Raw genomic sequence first — 19,718 nt, forward strand, 5'->3', positions numbered from 1 at the left:
CATTGTCACCCAGACAAGGACCAATCAGCGGGAGTTTCATTGATCCACCAAGGAGCGGACAGGATGCTAATCAGTACGCTACACTTGCTGTGTCAGATTTCCCGGATCTATTTGACATTTGTCAATACAAATATAGAGATACTGTATAAAGAAAAAAGCGGCATGGGAACTCGTCTGTGACAGAGTAAACATATCGGTTAAGTTTACATTCATTTTACGCTGACATTTAGTATCTTCAACACTAGCAAGAGTACTCGATCAACACCGGCCGCTTTTCCTTCTCTGAACTACTTTCATACCCCCAAATTCTCTCCACATCTAACAGCCAATCAAAACGGTGGGAGACTCGTACAGTTTGTTGTGGATGTGAACTCGTTGCTCATATTGCCGCTCGTCGCCTCCCGTGTGCATGGTTTGCTACGCGTTGGCGATGACTTTCGGCAATTGTCTCCCGTGTCTGGTGCCCATAACGGAGAACCCGCCCAATGTGTTGTGTGTTCTGATTGGCGGTACACCATTGTCCATCAATGTCCTTCATGCAGCACTGCTGTGTTTCCTGTTTGCTAGCGATCATAGTTGTATGATCGGTAGGGCGCCATTATCGAATACTGTACATGAATCATGGAGGTTGGTTCATGGAGGACTATGAGGAGGAGTAAAATACTACAACAGGAGCAATATGTTTTAACAAGGATACAAAAACGCTACAGCCGAACGGCGCAGTGATGAGGCATGTCAGAACTGAATACGGTGAGTCACTTAATCATTTCTTGTGTCCAAGAGGTTGATCATTTAAATTCAAACGAAATTTGAACTTTGAGAATGTTTAAACAAGAGAGAAATGTGAGAAAATGTTATTGTCTGTCTGAGAAAAGTGTATAAATTGTAGTGTGAGGGCTTTTACAGCCTTAAAACATATATAATAATTGCAAACAAAAAGTTAGCTACTTCGCGGATTTCACTTATTGCTGGCTAATTTGGGAACCTATCTCCCGCGATAAACGAGCAAATTTATTTCCAACAGTCTACTACCTCCATTTATAGTGTCTCTTGGCTTCACTGGTTCCAGTAAATGTATGTTAGATCTTCTTGAGCTTCCATGTGTTGCCATTTCAAACTAATCTGCCCAGAGTGATGGCGCATGTCACTTAAACACTATTAGCAAAGGGGCAGCTTCTTCAATCAATCAGATTGGCCTCACAGGGCCGGTTAGCTGACCTACAACATGTCAGCTTTGGTTGATCAGAGCAAAATTGTTTGACAAGCCAAGTTCCGCCCACAATGGCTGACTGAGCAGGAGCGTACACATTCGGTTGAGCGTCAGGTTTACAGGCACGGCGGAAGTTGGTTACTAATGCTGGACGTTACTAGCGAAATGAAAGTCAGGTGTATTGGTGATGAGGTATTTGAAGATGAAGGGTTAAGTGGGTGTCTTGCTTTATTAATAATGTTATCATAGTGACATGTCAGTTATGCATGATGATAGGCTTAATTTTTTTGTAAGAGGCTGAATAGCACAGTGGTTCATGACACCACCGCTTGCTACATGGGGACCCAATATAAATTACGATTATTATCATCGTTTTTTTGTTTTTTTTGTAACAATACTGGCCCTCACAATGTCTGCCAAGAAACATTTGGGCCGGTTAAATCCTCACTGATGGCCCTGGTCCCAAATGCACTTTTTCTCACTACAATCCAGCCAATATGTTTTACATTATGGATCATTTCCATGTTTGCAGTGACAACAATTGAAAGAATGTGTGAAAGAGAGTGAGAACGAAGGGAGGGATTCACACAATGGAAACAGACAATTACGCTCGTGAAATAAATAGGGATTGACAACACAAGAGGAGGCAGCCTCTTTAAATAATAAAAAGTGTGAGGTTAATTATTCTCTTATCCTCCCTTAATGGGTCTCTTTCATGACTGATCCAGGAGACTATGAGGCATATGTGTGTTTGTGTGTGTGTGAACAAGTCATTATTTGTGTACGCAGGACTATCTGTGCATGTGTTGGACTCGAATCTCCGTGGGGTCTAGAGAGAGATGAGCTGCATTTGTGGGCTAGGTAATGCCCAAACATTATTCATTTATAAGATTTAATGTACACCTCTAATTCATCATGAGTAGTTTTGTTTAAATTTCTCATATATATGATAATAGGATGTGTGTTTGCATGGGAGAGTATGCATGATTGTGTGCGCATGTGTCACCATTCAGCGGCTACTCCAAAAGATATTAGATGAGATTTTTTTTCTCCCAAGAAGTGAAACATGCTGATGGAAGATAGTTAAATGTACTTACAGTGCTCCTGTTTCTTCCCATATTCCAAAAACCTGCATGTTCGGTGAAGTGGAGTCTCTAAATTTCCTCTAATTGCCCAAAATCCACGCAGATATCCAATTTTTTTTTAGTCTGAATCATAAAAGTATGGAGTATTAGTGTCACACAGAAGAAAAATAATACTGAAGATAAAGTAGTAAAATTACCGTATTGCATGTTATCTTTGTTTCACTTTTTTTTTTTATGCTTACAGTTGACCTTTATATGTTGTGCACGTTTCATTGTTGTTTCTTCTCTTATATACAGAAAGGTGGTTAAAATAAAATACATTATTAGGACTTTTTTGTAGTTTTACAAAAAAAAAGTCCTACTTTAATGGGAATAAATGTAAAATATTATTAAAATACACTCATAATTTCACAAGAATTTCATAAATTAATGATGTATTCTTTTATTATTCGTACAATATTGATATTTAATTAGACTATTGATAATTGATATATGAATGTTAATATAATATAATATACATTTACTGTTCATATAATGTGAACATCACACTATTACAAGATTGAAGATGTTTTTTGGAGTATTTTGTTCAGTAATATTCTAATGTATAAAAGAGGGGAAAATACTAAGCTCTGACTTGCATTTACATTGTGTGGGTATTTTGGCATTCACTCATTATGACCTTATTTTTGTAATTCTTGTATAATGGCGGACCTCGGTCAAGATTTGGACCCAGCGATGGCCATTTACGGACCCTTGGCCAATTATGAATGGGAAATATTATAATAACATATAATCATGCTCGCGGAGCGATCGCAGTGGCAGTTTGCGGGCGTAATTGCTTCAGTTATTACGGCTATGTGACAGCAAACATGGGGACATCACTCGAAATGAGCCAATGAAGTTTGTTGTCAGAAGTGAATGGGAGAACCATGGTTTGATGCAAAAGTAAGAACAGTTGACTGAGAAAAGCAAACATTTAAAAGTGAATGGATGGACCAAAATATGTTCATTCTTCCAGAATCCAGTGCCAGACCATTGTCTCTCATATGCTCTGTAACTGCTGGTCAAAAATGCAAATGTGACACGACATTACCTGACAAAACATGATCTGACTTGGGTGGAAGTATCCACCTGAGCTTAGAGCCTAGTACGAAAAATCTAACACATTAATTTGCAGCACAGCAACGTGCAAATGAGTGTTCACTAAAAATGGTACGGCTATTGGAGCAAAAAAAATAAATCCTTCACTGACGCGAGAGTTGTGAAGAAGTCATTCTGCTCAGAGACTTTGTTGTGTTATTAATTTTTTTTCTTTTTCTGAGAAACCAATGCAGTTTTATCTAACTTGAAAAATAAGCCTCTTGTGTTCATTACATTGTTTAGGTGTCAAGACAATTGTGTTGTATTGAAACAATAGGGTGATGTGCAGGGTTTCATGATATTTGATATTCATATGAGCTATTCTAGTTTGATGCAATTTAAGGCAAAATGAGGTTCGGACCATCACTGTGAAAAAAAAGTGCATAAACGGACCTTACTCAATTGTAATTGAAGACCCCTGCAACAATACCATGCAAGTGGTATTAGGGCCATACTGGGAAATAAGAATAGCTTTTTGTTAAAGAAAATGGGATTATAACAAGAATAGAACCATCATTTCAATGCCAAGATTTCCACATTACATAGTATTAGGGCACTACTGGGAATACAAATATGTTACATTATGAAAAAAAGTTGTTTTTCTTCAAAAAAAAAAAAAAAAAAAAGAGAGAGAATATAATTAGATACACTCCCCTCCAAAGGTTTGGGAACACCTGCAGGTTTGGGAACCAAACTTTAGGAGGGGAGTGTATTACAAAATTAGGATGATCATTTGAACGAGTGAATGTCAAACACAAACACGCTGCCAAGTCTCCCGGATACTGCGGGAGACTTACGGAAATTGCCCTTGTCTCCCGACATCCCAAATGAAGTTAAACATTTCTCAGTTTGTCATGATTTTCTTTGCCCTAATCCTTAATTTGTCCATCTAATTGTGAAAAGAAGAAAAAAGTATTATGTGAGTGTGTTACGTGAACATCACAACCGACGCGTCATTGAAGACAACCAAAAATAAAAAAGCCACAATCCCGGCGGCTAGCTCTATATGCCGCCTACGAGTGGCCAGAGTGCAGCTAGATAACATACAGCATCGATCCCTTCGGCACCGTCCACAGGTGTACCAACATCTGGCTGAGCAATTAAATGTGATCACAAGGAAATGACTTCCAAGATGAAATATTACCAAAAGTACAAGGATGACTATCATGCTGAAAATCCATGCATACAGAAATCAATTCAGGGTGAATGTCACACATTCTGCAGCTTTTATATTTCCATAAAGAGCAGGGGCGAAATGATGTACTCTGACACTTCGGCTTTGACAAGCAAACACAAACACTGCAAAACCCAGAGGTAAGACGAGCAGGACCCAGAGGTTCTTCAGGTACGTTCACGTACCAAAGCAGGGCTATTCAACAGGCGGCCAGTATGCCCAATCCTGAATGTGTGAATGGGCATTTCAAAAATGACTCACTAACATTTTTGCAGCAGATTCCTAAAAACAGCAACAGTGAAATACTCTTGTCCTATTGAGCAGTGGTCCCCAAACTTTTGTGCAATGTTGTGTATAAAACAAAAACAAGCACAAATTATCTAATTAATTAATTATTCTGATAACCACTGATGTTGTGCTTCTTCTTGCGCATTTCATTCTGCACTGAACAAAATAAGAGTCTCAGAAAAGTAGCTTCCAACAACATTATATTAAAAGCACAAAATGAATACAGTCTCACCATTGTTTGTCATTAAACGTCATTAAAGCTCACCTTTATGCATTCACACAAAGCATCAAGCATTTGGGAACAACGATGAACGGAGAAAAATATAAGTCCATTTGTGGCGGAATTGGACAAAGTTATCCATTACTTTAAGTTTCTCTCAGAGCACAACTATGGTGTGTTCAAACACCAAATGTTGGCAAGCAGAATGTAAATGGTAGAATCCTCCTTCGTCCTCCTGCATTACAGTCATAACGAAGAATTTCCGTCATCCCAAAATTAAAAAAGCTATCAGCTTACAATATCTGTGCACCATGTTAGGATTTGTGTTATTAACTTTGGCTTGTGGTTCATGTTGACTTATCTTGTGTTTACCGACAAGATTTTATGATGTACCTTGAGGACAAAGATCCCTGTCGTTTGTAAGAGCTTCACAATCAGAAAGTCATTTTATTGCCATCTACTGCCTTTCGTATTTGATTTCAGAAATAGATGCCTGCCACAATGTGGTTGGGCAGCCTGACAGTCCAGAAATAGGAACAGTCCAAACCTGGCAGAGGTCTCCTGTCTACATAGTGCTACTACAGCTAAGATGTAGACACTGTATGTACTAACAAACAGTCGGAGGCCATTGTGGTTGACAAACAGTCCACACTTTGAGTATAAAGTATAATATAAGTTAAAGCTGACACGCGTAAAGCGTGCGAGTGAAAAGTCAGTCAGTCTTTCAGTAAAGACGTCTGCTCTACAACATCTGATCTGTTACCATCTCAATGCGTCCCCCGAGAGGCCCACATCATTGGGCATGTGCTAAAAAGATGGAGTGCTGAGGCGTTAAGAGGATGAGCTGCGGAAAGTGTTGCAGAAATAGATGGCTTGTGAAATTGATATGGTATTACTTTACGATGTTCTCCTAGTCTATTTAATAGTCGAGGGGGCCGCAGAGATATGCTGTTTTTCCTTTAATTTCCATCTTATTTCTTCCTTTCACACCATGTCGCTCACAACCTTGCTCGTGTTCTTTTGCACCTGCTTCCACATTTCCACGTAACATAAATACACTATTATTTATCTTGAATATCTGTCAAGAAACTACCACTTAAGCGATTATGTGACGCTTTTAACAACTTTTAAATGTCATCAGTCTGTACTTAGAACAAGATAACAGAGAGAACCACAGGTCCAAGAATTGCAGGCATTGAAATGGTAAACAGAGGGAATAAATAGAGAAAATATTAAATAAAATAGACTAGCGTGCATGTGTGTGTGTGTGTGTGTTTTCAGAATCGAAGGACACAGCACAGGGTCCGAGGAGAAAACAGAGGTCTGAGGCACACAATGAAAATGGAATCTCAAGGAAGGACAGAACTAATTCTCTTCCTCCCCGTAGAGTCTTACTTAATTTGGCCGACATCCGAGTATTAAAATAGGAGGAGAATCAGCCATTCAGCTGCACAAAAGCAAGCTGGCAAGCTCTGCATTCTGGTTCAAGCACACAAACACACACACGCACACACACACAAACTGAAGAAAGGCGGTCTTGAGGGCTCAGTTGAAAAAAGGGGTAATTACTCTGATTAAAAAGCATGTAGCCACTTAGATTACATTGTAATAATGGTACTGTTTCCCCACTTTCTGTTAAAAGGCATTTAATTGACTCTGCGTATTCAACATCATCTTATTCCAAAGCCTTGGATGGCAAAGAGCTGTCACATGAAAATAAACTCATTGACAGTTGTGAGCTTCAGCAGAGAAGAAGAGGCGGTACCATTGTTCCCAAATTGATTGACATGTTGCTCCCTCTCCCCCCGAGGCTCATAAGGGCCCCATGCTTACTTGCATGCGCCCTCTACTAATGTGCATTGCATGAGTGCAAGTTTTACGTCACCTTTCGGACATTGATCCAGTAGCCAATGATTCGATCTGTAGCCTCGGGTTCTCTTTGGGTCCACTGCAAGTTGTAAGAGTAGTTGTTCCCTTTCAGAATCCTCACCGGGTTGGGCGTGTCAAAGTAGAATTCGGCGTTGTAAGGTCGTGCTGTGAAGAAGAAACAGAATGAAAAAAAGATTTTCTTAGCGATATCGAATATTGTCTAACACTTCATTACCGATACCGATACAGATACAGGCAGTGAGTAGCTCTTCCCCCAAACTAATGTTCCATAATGAACACCTTATGCTTCTTCTACTTCAACAAAATAAGAAAATTACTACAGTATGCAATGCAGGTAATGGAAAAAGTGTGAAAACGCTGCGTGTGACTCAGAGTGATTCTGCATGAGGCGTGATATTAGATTAAAAGTATCAAAGAAATATACCTTACAGTAGTTCCATCTTTCATAAGCAGCCCTTCATGTCACATTCCGCATGACAGGTTGGACTTTAGGTTTTCCTTACTTTACACATTGTTTCCTGTTTTGTGCTCTTATTTCTGTTTACTGTTTGGCCTTCTGGCCTTCGCAATCGCTGGAAAGGGCATGCGGGTTAACCTGTTTCTCCTTTGTAGTCAGCGCTACTATTTAGGTGGGGCCACATTACACGTGAAGAGCAAATGTATTTGCATTATGCCTTTTATCTTCAAAATTAAAACTCTGTGTTTTATTGTCTTTACGTTTTGCTCTAAACAAGGTTCCACACTGTACAGTAACTCCAACATCTTCCCTTCCTTTGGTCTTGGTAGAGGCTTACACTCTACTGAATGCCATGCTAGTAACCTCACTCCCTGACACCTGAAGAGTCCCGCTTCACATCGAGTTGACAGCTCCGGCTCTTAGCTCAATGTCTAGCGCTTTCAACTTTCATTCCGTGGGCCTGGTTCGAGCCCAGGGGCGGACCACATGGGTTCCAGCTACACTGACCTCCAAATCATCCTTTTCATATTCACTCACCAGAGACATTAAATCTGCATGTGGATGTCCCTGCACTATTGCTGACTCTGCACTCGTATGAGCCGTTGTTGGTAGGCTCCAGCTTAAACTTGAGCTCGGGGGTCTCCTTCAGGTCCGGCATGGGCATACGGATGAAGTCGCCATTGCGGAACCAGCGGATGTCCGTAATACGTGGTGGGTTGGAGCGCAGGGCGGAACACCTGAGGGTCACCATCTGGTAGTTCCTTGCACGGGTATCCTGATATACTGGATCCACAATGGGAGGATCTGTAAAGACAACACGATTGTATGTTTTAGTTTGCTTGTCAAGTTATCTATTATGATCTGTGCAACCATTCATAGATAAACAGTACGCTGTTTGTTGATAACCACCAATATTATCTCACTGTGGTCGAATTATTTTGTCATTATGCTAGATTTTATTTTACAGGTTCTTAACCTAGCACTCCCTTTTGTATTTGCCATCACAGTAATACCATGAGACATCATTAGAGTCCAAGAAATCATCCGTCTTGCATAATATTATTACCATAAGTGATCCCGTATTTCCAGAAAGCACAATCCCATCTCTGCAGTTAACCTATGCTAACCAGCCGTAATTAACCTGCCGGTAGCCTTGTATGCCTTTGCGGTTAATGACTGACTAGCTTCTGTTGCCCAGGGTTTAGCGAAGACACAACACAGGCAAATTAGTCTGCCACAAATCACCAGGCAGCAAATTCACCCCCGTCTAATCATTTGGATAATAGACACTCTCCTAATGGCGGTATTGCCTTACGAACGGTGATGAGATTGTGTGTTAGGGCCCCGAGAGGTGAGGCAGCGCGGCTACAGTACATTATGAGTCGCGTTTATCAGATGCAGCTGTAATTATACTCTAATCTATGTAATTTAGAAGGACTGGGATGGAGACTGAAGAAACCAGTAAAACACAAGAAGACTCTCAGCGTTACTAACAGCAGGTAGGGGGGATGTTTATAACTAGGAGCTATTAGAGCCAACATGCAGATACATAATGTAGGAGCTAACATGATGAGGGATGGCTGATTGGTGAAGGGTCATCTTGTAACCCTGTGGACTGATTAGTGTATGGTCACATACCGTGCTGCTGTTAATAGGCACATATATGCATACTGATGCCTGTTTGACTTTGGAAACCTGTGGCAAGGGCAAAGGGAGCAAGTTAACTGTGAAGGAGGGAGAAGAGGAGGTGTGCCTAAGATTTTAACATGAAAACAACATGGCACATTTTACATCCACTGGTAAATGGTACGTGTTGAATACAGGAAGTGAACAAACAAATGTATTAGCAATTGATGTGAAACGGAGAGGGGGTAGGATTAAAAAATCTTTGCTTCTTCCTACTACTTTTTGGACATGCGGAATTGGGAATTGTAATATGTGAGGTATTCCAATGTAACCTGTATGCTTGTTCAAAATAAAATTAAACCATCACCACCAAAATTTGACGAAAGGTCAGCCAAGGCTGTGCAGTTTGGAGAAATCAAGTCTGTATTGCTGACCTAAGCATGATGCTTTTAACTGTTGTTGTTTTTTTCAACAAATTGCAACAAAAACTTTAAAATGATACAAGTTAAAATAATGATGGCAGTTGTAGTTGTTGCTACTAATCATTTCTTTCGAGGAAAAGGCTTCTTGAGACGTCATCTGTACTTCTGTGTAGAAGGTGTCGGACTTTTCAGGACAGCGAGGTAAAGATTTTGGCCAAAGAAAACAGATGGTTTGAAAGAGGAGTAAAGGAAGCTATTTTTGTCAAACAACAGAACCCATCATTGAATCGGAATGGTGGTTTGAGGTTCAATTTGGACCCTGTGTTCAGCAGGTTACTGAGACCAAAACCCACAGCTCTTAGTCTTGCAAATGAGGTGAAGGCAGGGCCGAGCCAGAACAATAGATGCTAACAAGCCAGTATCAGAGTCGTTCATACCCAATTCAGGGAGCGACACTTCCCTTTTATCGTAGGTGTGAATAACAGGATAGGATTATACCACTGCTCCGCCCAGGCTTAGTGTAACGAACCAATAGGAGGAGGGTGTTGGCACACCAATTCCGCCCACTCTTACTATATTTAAGGCCTAAGCTACCAGCACTTATTAGTTTGCTGACGAAGCTCTTCGGATGAGGAGCGAAACGTCCGACACCTTCTACACAGAAGTACAGATGACGTCTCAAGAAGCCTTTTCCTCGATGGACAACTCCTGTACGACTGAGAGCCTACACAGACTAATCATTTCTGTTGATGTGTAGTTATTTAAAGACAAATTTAAAATAGATTGCAGATTTGTTTTAAGTTAGGAACTACAGTTCCCATGTTGCTTAGAGAGAGTCATATGCAACAATTGTGTTTTGATCTGACAAATAAGTAACTTTGATCAAATGTAGAATTACTACATTAGTTCTGCTTGGACATTAACACCACAATAGCTGTTGAACGCTGTCGAAAAATGTTGGGCTGCACGTTTTAGAGTGTGCGTAAGCACGTAATGTGCAATGTGTGTCCCATCCTGCCTCACGCGGTGCCACGTCTATTATCATTCACAGTAACGGTGCCATACCTCACAGTCTGATACGTTTCTGGCTCCCCTGTGGCCATGAGACAGCTTTTCTCTTAAACAAGAAATATTGTCACGTTTTAGTCTTGCAAGATCTCGTGACACAAGCTCTTGTGATACCCCGACCATAAACTGTTCCCAACATGCAGAGTTACTTCAGCGTCTAACTCCATCTTTGATGGATTTGATATGCTCTCAAATATCTCCTTTGTGTCAATTTGCTCCCTGTCTAGGTGCCCTACACATACTGCGATGTTCCTTCTCGTCAGAAAACCATTCTGCATGCAAACATCTGTCTTGCAATACATACTCCACCACCGGGACAGCAACAGTCACCAAATCTAACATTTACAGTAAACAAAGTAAAAAAAAAAATCAATTTAGAGAACGTGGCGGCGTGTGGACGGGGAGGGAGCATGGTAGAGGAAGACAAACGACAAGGAAAGTGCAGCGTGAAAGTGAGCGAAGTCGATGATTGAATATGAGCGAGAGGATGTGGAGAAGGAATGACCGGACCAGACAGACTGAGAGACAGCGAGAGAGCGGTCCTCCCTCTGTTAGCTGATTAATGATGATGAGAATGGCAGTGAGGAAGAACAGCCAAGTGGGATGGAAAGATGAAGAATAGCATAGAAAGAAAATAGAGTGAGGGGCAAGTGTGCTAAGTCTCTGCATAGATACTTAATTGGGTCTGCTGTAAAAAATAATGGCGTGTGTCCCTCACATTGATTAACAGTGCTAAATGGACAAACAACAACAACAAAAAAGCAGCATAATGAGGCGCAAATTAAGGATGTGAGAAATGAAGACAGATCTGTTTTCCAACACGTTTCTGGGCTGTTGCTGTAGTGTTATCTACCCTGCTCGCTGCTCGCAGTGTTTTCCATCGCCATAACCTGACAATAACACTTTTTTTTCCTTTTCTTTGCACCTCACCATCCATCTACCCTCCCTAATGCCACTTTCCTATTTCTGGCTCGCTCTTAAACCTGTTTTTCGTCCTCTCGCTCTTGCTGGTGTGTCCGTCTCATCTCTATGTTTCTTTCTGCAGCCAGAGTGGGGTGGCCACCTGGTCCATTAATCAGACTTGGCCAGTGTGGACAGCAGAGCTCACACAGTGTTGCCCTTCCGCCCCGCTTGCATTAGCAAGCCCTGTAAATCCTTGTGGAGGGAAAGGAGCACAATGGAATCCGGTAATTTAAACCGCTTCATTGTGCCCTGGGCACATCTCATGTTCTGTACATCTTGGCCTGTGTGTGTGTACCTTTGTGGGCTTTAATATGTACAATTCAGCCCCAAATTACCCATAACCTGGACAAATTTGGAGATCAAGTGATTGTTTTATTGGTTGAATGGTATCTTCTGGGTAAAAATGAGGAAAGAAGTTGTGTTAGAGATATTAGTGAAAAACAATTTCATTAAATGAGTCATATCTATAAGAGCCCGCACGGTGGTCTAGTGGTAAGCATGTTGGCCAACACAGTAACAGCCTGGAGATCAGGAAGACCTGGGTTCGATTCTCCCTTGGGCATTTCGGTGTGGAGTTTGCATGTTCTCCGGCTACTCCGGTTTCCTCCCACATCCAAAAAACAGGCATGTTAGGTTAATTGGAGACTCTAAATTGTCGATAAGTATGAATGTGTTTGTCTATATGTGCCCTGCGATTGGCTGGTGACCAGTCCAGGGTGTACCCCGCCTGTCAGCTGGTATAGGCTCCAGCATGCCCCTGCGACCCTAAAGAGGAGAAGTGGTATAGAAAATGGTTGCACGGAGTCATATCTCTATCTCTGTCAGATCATTTCCAGGAAAGAGAATATTTTTTTACCATTTCAAACAATCCCAGTGTTTCCCACAGGACTACAATGTCATCGTATACTGTAATTGGCATAATTGGTCAATTCTAATTTTAAAAAGGGGGAAACAAAATGTTAGACACGTATTTAAGGACAAATCTTTGTATTAATATTAGTTGTATCACTTTTTGTTACATTTTGCATTTTTGCTATATTTTGCCATATTTGCCGGGTTTGTTTGTATATTTAATCTATAATTCTTCTATAATGTGCCATGGGCCCATGAAAAAACAAGCCACAATCTGCAAATGACCTCCGAGACGCACTTTAGACACACCTGGTTTACGTATTTCACCTGGAACGCAAAGTATTACCGAATGACGAAACAGTGTGTCCTTGTCTCTTCTGTCTCCTTGGCACTATCGCGAGTCGTGACTCCTGCTAGTCAAAGACGGGCTGCACGCTTCCACACCTGGCCTTTCACAGCGGTGCTAATGAACACACGCCGGGCAAGTGGGGTTGTGCTCCTGCTTGTATTTAATTACCGAGCAAATGCATGTTCTTGTCTTTCACTTTTAATGCGTACCGTGTGGGAATTCGAAGCAGGGTTATGATGCATAGCGCCACCTAACAGGTAGCAGCAAAACCATTTGTGGCGGATCAAATTTCTTAGTGGCGGGCCACCACAAATGAAGGACTGGACGGGAAACAGTGGATCCTGATAACTTCTGGAATTGGCTTCTTCACCCTAGACTGTTTACTTTCTCACCGTAGGAGCTAAAAATCGATTTTGCCTTTCAACATACCTGAAGTTAGCTTAGCCGGTTTGAAAATGATGTTTTTCTTTATTTTTCTCAAGCAACTGTGCCTGCCCTAAAGTCTAATGGTGCCTGTCTCACACTTCAAAAACCCCTGATCTAGAACATTCTAATGAACTATACAGTATATTGAGACTTGAGGTAAAAACACGACCAAATTCATGAAACAACTCATGGCAAAACACGAAGCTGGTGTCCGTGTCGATCTCGCTGCCACATCGTGTCTTTGGCAACAATCGCGTCTTCAGTGAAGGTAAATGTTCATTTATCCCTTTCACTCGTCATGTGTATGCATCTCATGAAAGGAAAACTGCCCTTTTTGTGGAATTTTGCTCCTCATCCACAATCCTTACGGGAAACATGTGCAAACATGTCTTTTCCTTTTCTGTGCGTCCTTAAGAGCGAAAAACAGCGCTAACAATGCACGTCAGGGACACACCTATTTCGACTATAAATCCCTCTAAAAACCTCCAACAACGTTTTATCGTTTTATATACATGATGTGAGCATGCAGTAACAGGTATAGTCATGATAACATGCAGTACTTACAGTATTTTGCTGTATTTTTATCATTTTAAACATTACCAGAACTTCTGGTCGCACTGATCACTGTTTGCAACTACTAATCATTCATGGCAGACTTTGTGAGAGTCACCGCCGCCGACTACTTTTGGACAAATGAGGATTCAGAACCTTATCTTTTTTAGCCTGACTATACGGAGGATGAACTTCAGCCCGCAAGAAGAAAGAGCGAAACTCCATAGCAGATGGGGGCAAGTCATTACACCGGCATGACTTGGTGGTATAAATGTGGATCTCCCCAAGTCATGCCGACAGAAAGAGAGTGTTTCTGCTGAATACAGTGGCATACAATGTTACCAGCGATGGAAAGGTTTCGTGCATATGTAGAACAGGACACTGCTCCAAGTGACTGCATCACAAACAATTGTTAGCGATAACAAACCCTGCAGTGATAAAAATGCTTTTCCACCAACCCAAAATAAACTGGAAAATACGCCCCAGATCAGCTGGACCAGATGGACACCTGTCCATCAAGTCACCATGATATTGATTGTGATACATGGAGCACATAGCACATGATATCACAACACAGTCCATCTAGCCGTGTATAAACAAAACATGCAATGCGGGCTAATACTTACACAGACAATTTGGTTGTCTATTCGTAGTTGTTCATGTTTGTTCTTGTTTCCCAGTCAGTACAGATTGGTGTCCTATCGCATTGTTTATCAGCGGGCCCGCTACCTCTCAGTAGTGGCGTGAGGCTCTGCGTAACTACGCCTGAAAAATCGTTCTTTCGTTAGCTGACACAATACCTGCTACAATAACAATGTCGTTGTAGCTTGGTTTATATACGCATCCATTCCATTTTCTTTCGCTTATTGGGGGCAGCAGTCTCAGTAGGGAAGTCCAAACTTCCCGGTCCCAGGCCACCTCTTCCAGTTCCACCAGAAAGACCCCAAGGCGTTCCCAGGCCAGCAGTGAGACATAATGCCCGGAACACCTCGCCAAGGAGGTGTCTGGGAGGAATTCGGAATAGATGCCCGAGCCACCTCAACTGGCTCCTCTCGATGTGAAGGAGCAGCGGCCCTACTCTCCAGGAGTCCAGCCACCTTACGGACTATATACAGGTCAGTTATGTTAATAGAACATTGTTGGCATTTTTTGGACGGGTTTCTTTAGGGCTTTACAGTCAAAATAGGTACATGCATTACATGCTCCCACATGCTAGCTGTTTTTTAGCTCTTTTTCTCTCTTTCGAACGCGCAGAAAAGAGAAAGACACGTGTGGTCATGTTTCGCATAAGGATTGTGGATGATGGGCAAAATTCCAAAAAAAGTGCAGTTTTCTGCTAAGAACACAGTTGGACTCAAATGTACGCACAACACGGCAACATTCTGCCGTTTATTTTCAATGTTAACCAAAAAAGACGCTAACTGGGGCGTATGTGAACCGAGGTTCCACTGTATACGATTTAAAATATGCAAAATAATATGCCAACCCAACATTTGAAAAATGCTTGAAACAGGAACAATTTTCTGCAATGAAGTGTTGTGATTAAAATTGTAGCTTTGTTGCCATTTTTCTATGTTTTTTTTGTGTCAATGTTCTGTGTTGCTGTTCTATATACAGCCATCCCTCGTTTATCACGGTTTATTTCTTCCAGACCCAAGCAGAGCAAAGCAGACTTCAATATTAATATTCTCATAGTCACAGCATAGAAAACCTGTTTATGACTTACGATTTTTACCATTATTAGAGCCGACACTCTGTTGTGTTAAAAGCAGTTGGTGCTGTCCAACAAGAACTGAATTCAACCGTAAAACTGTCCGTCTTATATTCAGGGTCTAACTGTTTTCATGACATGATTTTAGTTCTTCTGAAAGTATTGCCATCGACACTCACACTGCACATTGAGCTGAACCTGCGCCTCTCGCCGCTTGATGTTCAATCCGTTGTAAGGAGCAGTCTGGCAGCGGTAAGCCCCCATCATGTCCCGGCTTACATTCCTCAGCCTCAGGCGTCCGTCGGGTGTCTCCACCACGGTCTTCCCTGACTGCATCAGCAGGTCCTTTTCTGTGCGGGACCAGAGGATCGGCGGACGTGGCTTGCCGTCCACCACCAAGCACACCAGCTCTGCGTTGCCACCTTCTCGTGCATTGACCACCTGACCTCCTGGAGGGACCGCCAGCATTGGGGGAGAAACTGGAGGGGGGGGGATACCAAAAAAACAGTAATAATGATACATAACCAGTGGTAGGCTACAACATTGGCACATAAGGCGAGGGCAATGCGAAGGGTATGACAGAAGAGACAGTGACATAAAAACCACAGATGGTGTCAGACCGTTAAACTTGAAAACAGAGACAGATGGCGAGTAAAAAGGTACGCAAGAAACTGACGTTAACAAGGCAGATTTTATTGACCAATCACATCGTTTTAATGCAGCATGGGAACCATGAACGCAATGGCCGCTTAGCGTTGAGCGCTAACATTGTGGTTAATGGCACATCAAAGTAGAAACTTGTTGGCGCTGAATAGTATAAAAAAGACAGAAAACGGAAGACATCTATATGGAGAGATAGATAGATGGCCATTTTATGTCACAGTTTTTAGTTGCTAGATTTTGCCTTAGCTAGCTATGATATGTAGCTAACTATTTAGCTAGCTATATTGGCATATTATTTTACGAGCTAGCTTTAGACTAGCTAATTACTTTCTTGAACAATTTAGCTAGTTACAGGGTAGCTATATATACAATGTACAAACAGTGGATCCCTGCACATTAACAGTTCAACCTTCATGACCTCGCAAATTGGTGGATTTTATAAATGTTTGAGTTGAATTTTTTTCTCCAAAAAGAGGCAGGTTTTTTTTCTACAGAAAACACACAAAATCCACCATAAGTTGGTAATATACATATGTATATTTTTTTGCTGAAAAGGTTTAGTTGAACTCCAAATTACTTTGACAACAACTTTTGACTTGGTAATTTTACTGCTACTACAATTACTACCACTACCACTTCTACTACAACAACTAATAAAGATAGTAGTAATAGTTACTGTGTATGTAGATAAGTATAATACTGTATTATTTCAAAGTATTATTTCAAAGACCGTAGTGAAGTTTATTCTCTTGTTTTCTGTGTGACTTTAGCAGGCAGACAGTTTGAAAGTCATGCAAATGCAAATGTGACATACTGATGGACAGATCAAACAGGAAGCAAAAAGAAAGATCTCACCACTGTTCTGGGAAATGTTGACATCCACTCGGAGCTCCGGCACGCTGCTGCCAGGAAAGTTAGCCACGCAGCTGTAGGTGGCCAAATCTCGGAATTTCATGTCCACGATCTCCAAGCTGCTGGTCCCGGGCGCCATGTCGGGGTCGCTGCGTAGCAAGATCAGGCTGTCCGAGTTGAAGACCAGAGCACCGTTCTTGTACCAGGTGTAGTTGACCTTGTCCTGAGGGGTGGCGTCCACGTGGCAGGACAGCTTGAGGTCACGACCCATTTGGATTGTCTCGCTGTCCTTGTTGGAATCCGGAGTAATTTGGAAGGTCAGGTTGCTCATGGCTGTATGACGTCGAAAAAAGAGGAAGACAGGCTGAATGCAAGTTGGTTCAGTCTTCAAAATATGTGGAAAATAAGTAAAATATCACCAAAATGAATGGAGAGCCTGAACATTGTTTCGCGTGGCCTTACATAAATGTTTGTCAGATGTCTTAATTTTTTTTTTTTTAAGTAATTTGATGAAGACTGAAATGGGCTTCCGGATATGGCTACATAGTACATTTAAAATAATACATGAAGTACTTATTTAAAAACAATCTATTCAATATAATAATGTTGTGTCATAATAAAAATACATTCTAGAACAGTGAAATATACGTAAATAAATATAATAAGTAATAATAATAATATAATACATATAAATGGAAAATACATGTCTAAATGCATACATAAAAATATAAATGCAGATACAGTACATAAATAAAGTAAAATAAGATAAATAATAGAGGTGTGGACTCAGGTGACGACTGGACTCGAGTCACAATTTTGATGACATTGCAACTCGACTCGGACTTTGACATCAGTGACTCGGGATTTGACTGGGACTTTAGTCTGATGACTTAAAAATACTTGGGATTTGCAGTGAAAGTGTTGAGTGCAATGTTTTCAATGAATGTGACCATGCTATGCTGTTTTCAGCAAGACAATACATTTTCCCACTGAATCTGCCTCAAGGAATGCATCTATTAACGTCCAATTAACTTTACGAACAAACAACGAGCGTGTGGCTTTTATTCCTGTGAGTGCCCGCCTGCTGGAGAATGGTAGTGATTAACTCCGGGATGTGCTAGCGGGGAGAATTTCATTTGCATTGGCAAATTACGAGGTCATGGTATTTTACTTGATAAACACTAAACAGTGTTTTTGACCTGCAAGGACTTGACATTTTCAAGCCTACGACTTCGGACTTGAGAGTTGACTTGGACTTGCACATCTTTACGTGAGGCTTACTTGAGACTCGCACCTCTGGTAATTAATAATATTAAAATATACATTTGAAAACATGATTTAGCTGTGTGGGTTAGGGATTCAAATAGAAATACGTTCAAGATTGGAATATGAATACAAATACCGTTTTGATGTACTCAGAAGCGGGTGATATTAGGGAAGTCCAATGATATATACAGTGGAACCTTGGTTAGCGTACGCCCCGGTTTGCGTTGTTTTTGATTAACGTTGAAAATGTACTCCAAAATTTGCCTCGGTTTGCATACAATATGGTGCACGTTTTGTCCAACAGTGTTCTTAAGGTCTTTGTTATCAGCCTATTAGCATGCTAATACATGGAAGCAGGAGCCGGAAGTCAGCTCCGTCGCCTATCTATGACATCATCAGCGGTTGACTCTGTAGTTCTTTGCTACAAGTTATGCCGCAAGTCTCAAAAAAATGAACACAAAACACATTTTTATGGTTTTATACTTACAGTTTTACATGCATAAACAATTTTAAATGCATCTGAATGCCTGAAAGGGATAAATTAACATTTAAGGTTACTTTTACCTTCAGTGAAAACGTGATTATTGCCAAAGACACAATGTGGCAGAGAGATCAACACGGACACCACCTTTTGCCATGAGTTATTTGTTGAATCCAGTCATGTTTCTCACCTTCTTTATCCAAATGCTGTCACCTGCAACTTTCTTTGGCTCCATTTTGCGTTATTTTGCAGTCGTGATCAAAAGAAAAGCAGAGACTTGAGGTGAAAAACACCACTGAATTCATATTCGTTTTTTGAATGGTAAGTTTAGCTTCAAATCCTCTCTCGACAAGTTTGTATCTACTGTCGCTGGGAGTTGAGTTGTCACAGAGTACGTCAAATCTCAAATGCCAGAGAGAAGAGAGACGGAACTGGAACACTGCAGGTATTTTTAATTGTCATTTATACAGCGGTATCTTGGCATTCAACTAAAAACTGTTTTTTATATATGATATGATATGATATTATGTGTTGCTTTGAACTGTGAGCTAAAATGTGGGTTACTAGCTTCTAGTTACCGGCAGGCATAGCTGAGGACAGCTATTTGGGGAGCTTGTGTCAATGTGACAAAGGCGGAAGTGAGCAAGCACACACACAGCGCTCAATGAGATGGCAGTCACGGCGCGCAAGGGAACTTATTAGCGTTATTATTTATGACCGTTAGCGCTTGAACTTCTGTTTTTGTCAAAGACGGCAGAATAAAAGTTGCATGTTGAAAGACCCGCGGTGTCACACTTCCACATCGTAAGAGTGATAAAGTGCGTTTACAAGAGTGTTTGCGTGTGCACGTGTGTCTCTGTAAAAGAGTAAAACAGTATCAGCTATAGCCTGGCCGCACCGCAGCATGTGGGCACAGTGCTGGTTCTCTAAACTACTGACTGTTCTTGAGCATTCTGGTTTTTGTAAGCTGTTTTTGTAACCCTGTTTTCATTTCACTTGGTTGTCGGGTGTTTTAGCAAATCT

The 19,718-nt window shown here is 41.2% G+C and overlaps 1 protein-coding gene across 5 annotated transcripts in view; it reads right to left on the bottom strand.

Annotated features, from left to right (window-relative positions):
* Positions 1-19,718, bottom strand: part of LOC129178146 (MAM domain-containing glycosylphosphatidylinositol anchor protein 1) — a 214,328-nt gene that overhangs the window by 47,058 nt on the left and 147,552 nt on the right. For 4 of the 5 annotated variants that reach the window (XR_008569757.1, XR_008569758.1, XM_054770069.1 and 1 more), the window contains exons 8-11: positions 16,952-17,281; positions 15,613-15,912; positions 8,002-8,268; positions 7,003-7,151 (exon numbers count right to left, since the gene is read on the bottom strand). Coding sequence is in view for 3 of the 5 variants with exons in the window: in XM_054770069.1 (XP_054626044.1) it covers positions 7,003-7,151; positions 8,002-8,268; positions 15,613-15,912; positions 16,952-17,281 (1,046 nt within the window). In the remaining 2 variants the exon portion in view is untranslated. The remainder of the gene's footprint in view (positions 1-7,002; positions 7,152-8,001; positions 8,269-15,612; positions 15,913-16,951; positions 17,282-19,718) is intronic. The other variant, XM_054770068.1, reaches the window with a different exon arrangement.

The sequence above is a fragment of the Dunckerocampus dactyliophorus genome, chromosome 3, assembly GCF_027744805.1.
Source record: "Dunckerocampus dactyliophorus isolate RoL2022-P2 chromosome 3, RoL_Ddac_1.1, whole genome shotgun sequence".
In the NCBI taxonomy this organism is placed as follows: domain Eukaryota; kingdom Metazoa; phylum Chordata; class Actinopteri; order Syngnathiformes; family Syngnathidae; genus Dunckerocampus; species Dunckerocampus dactyliophorus.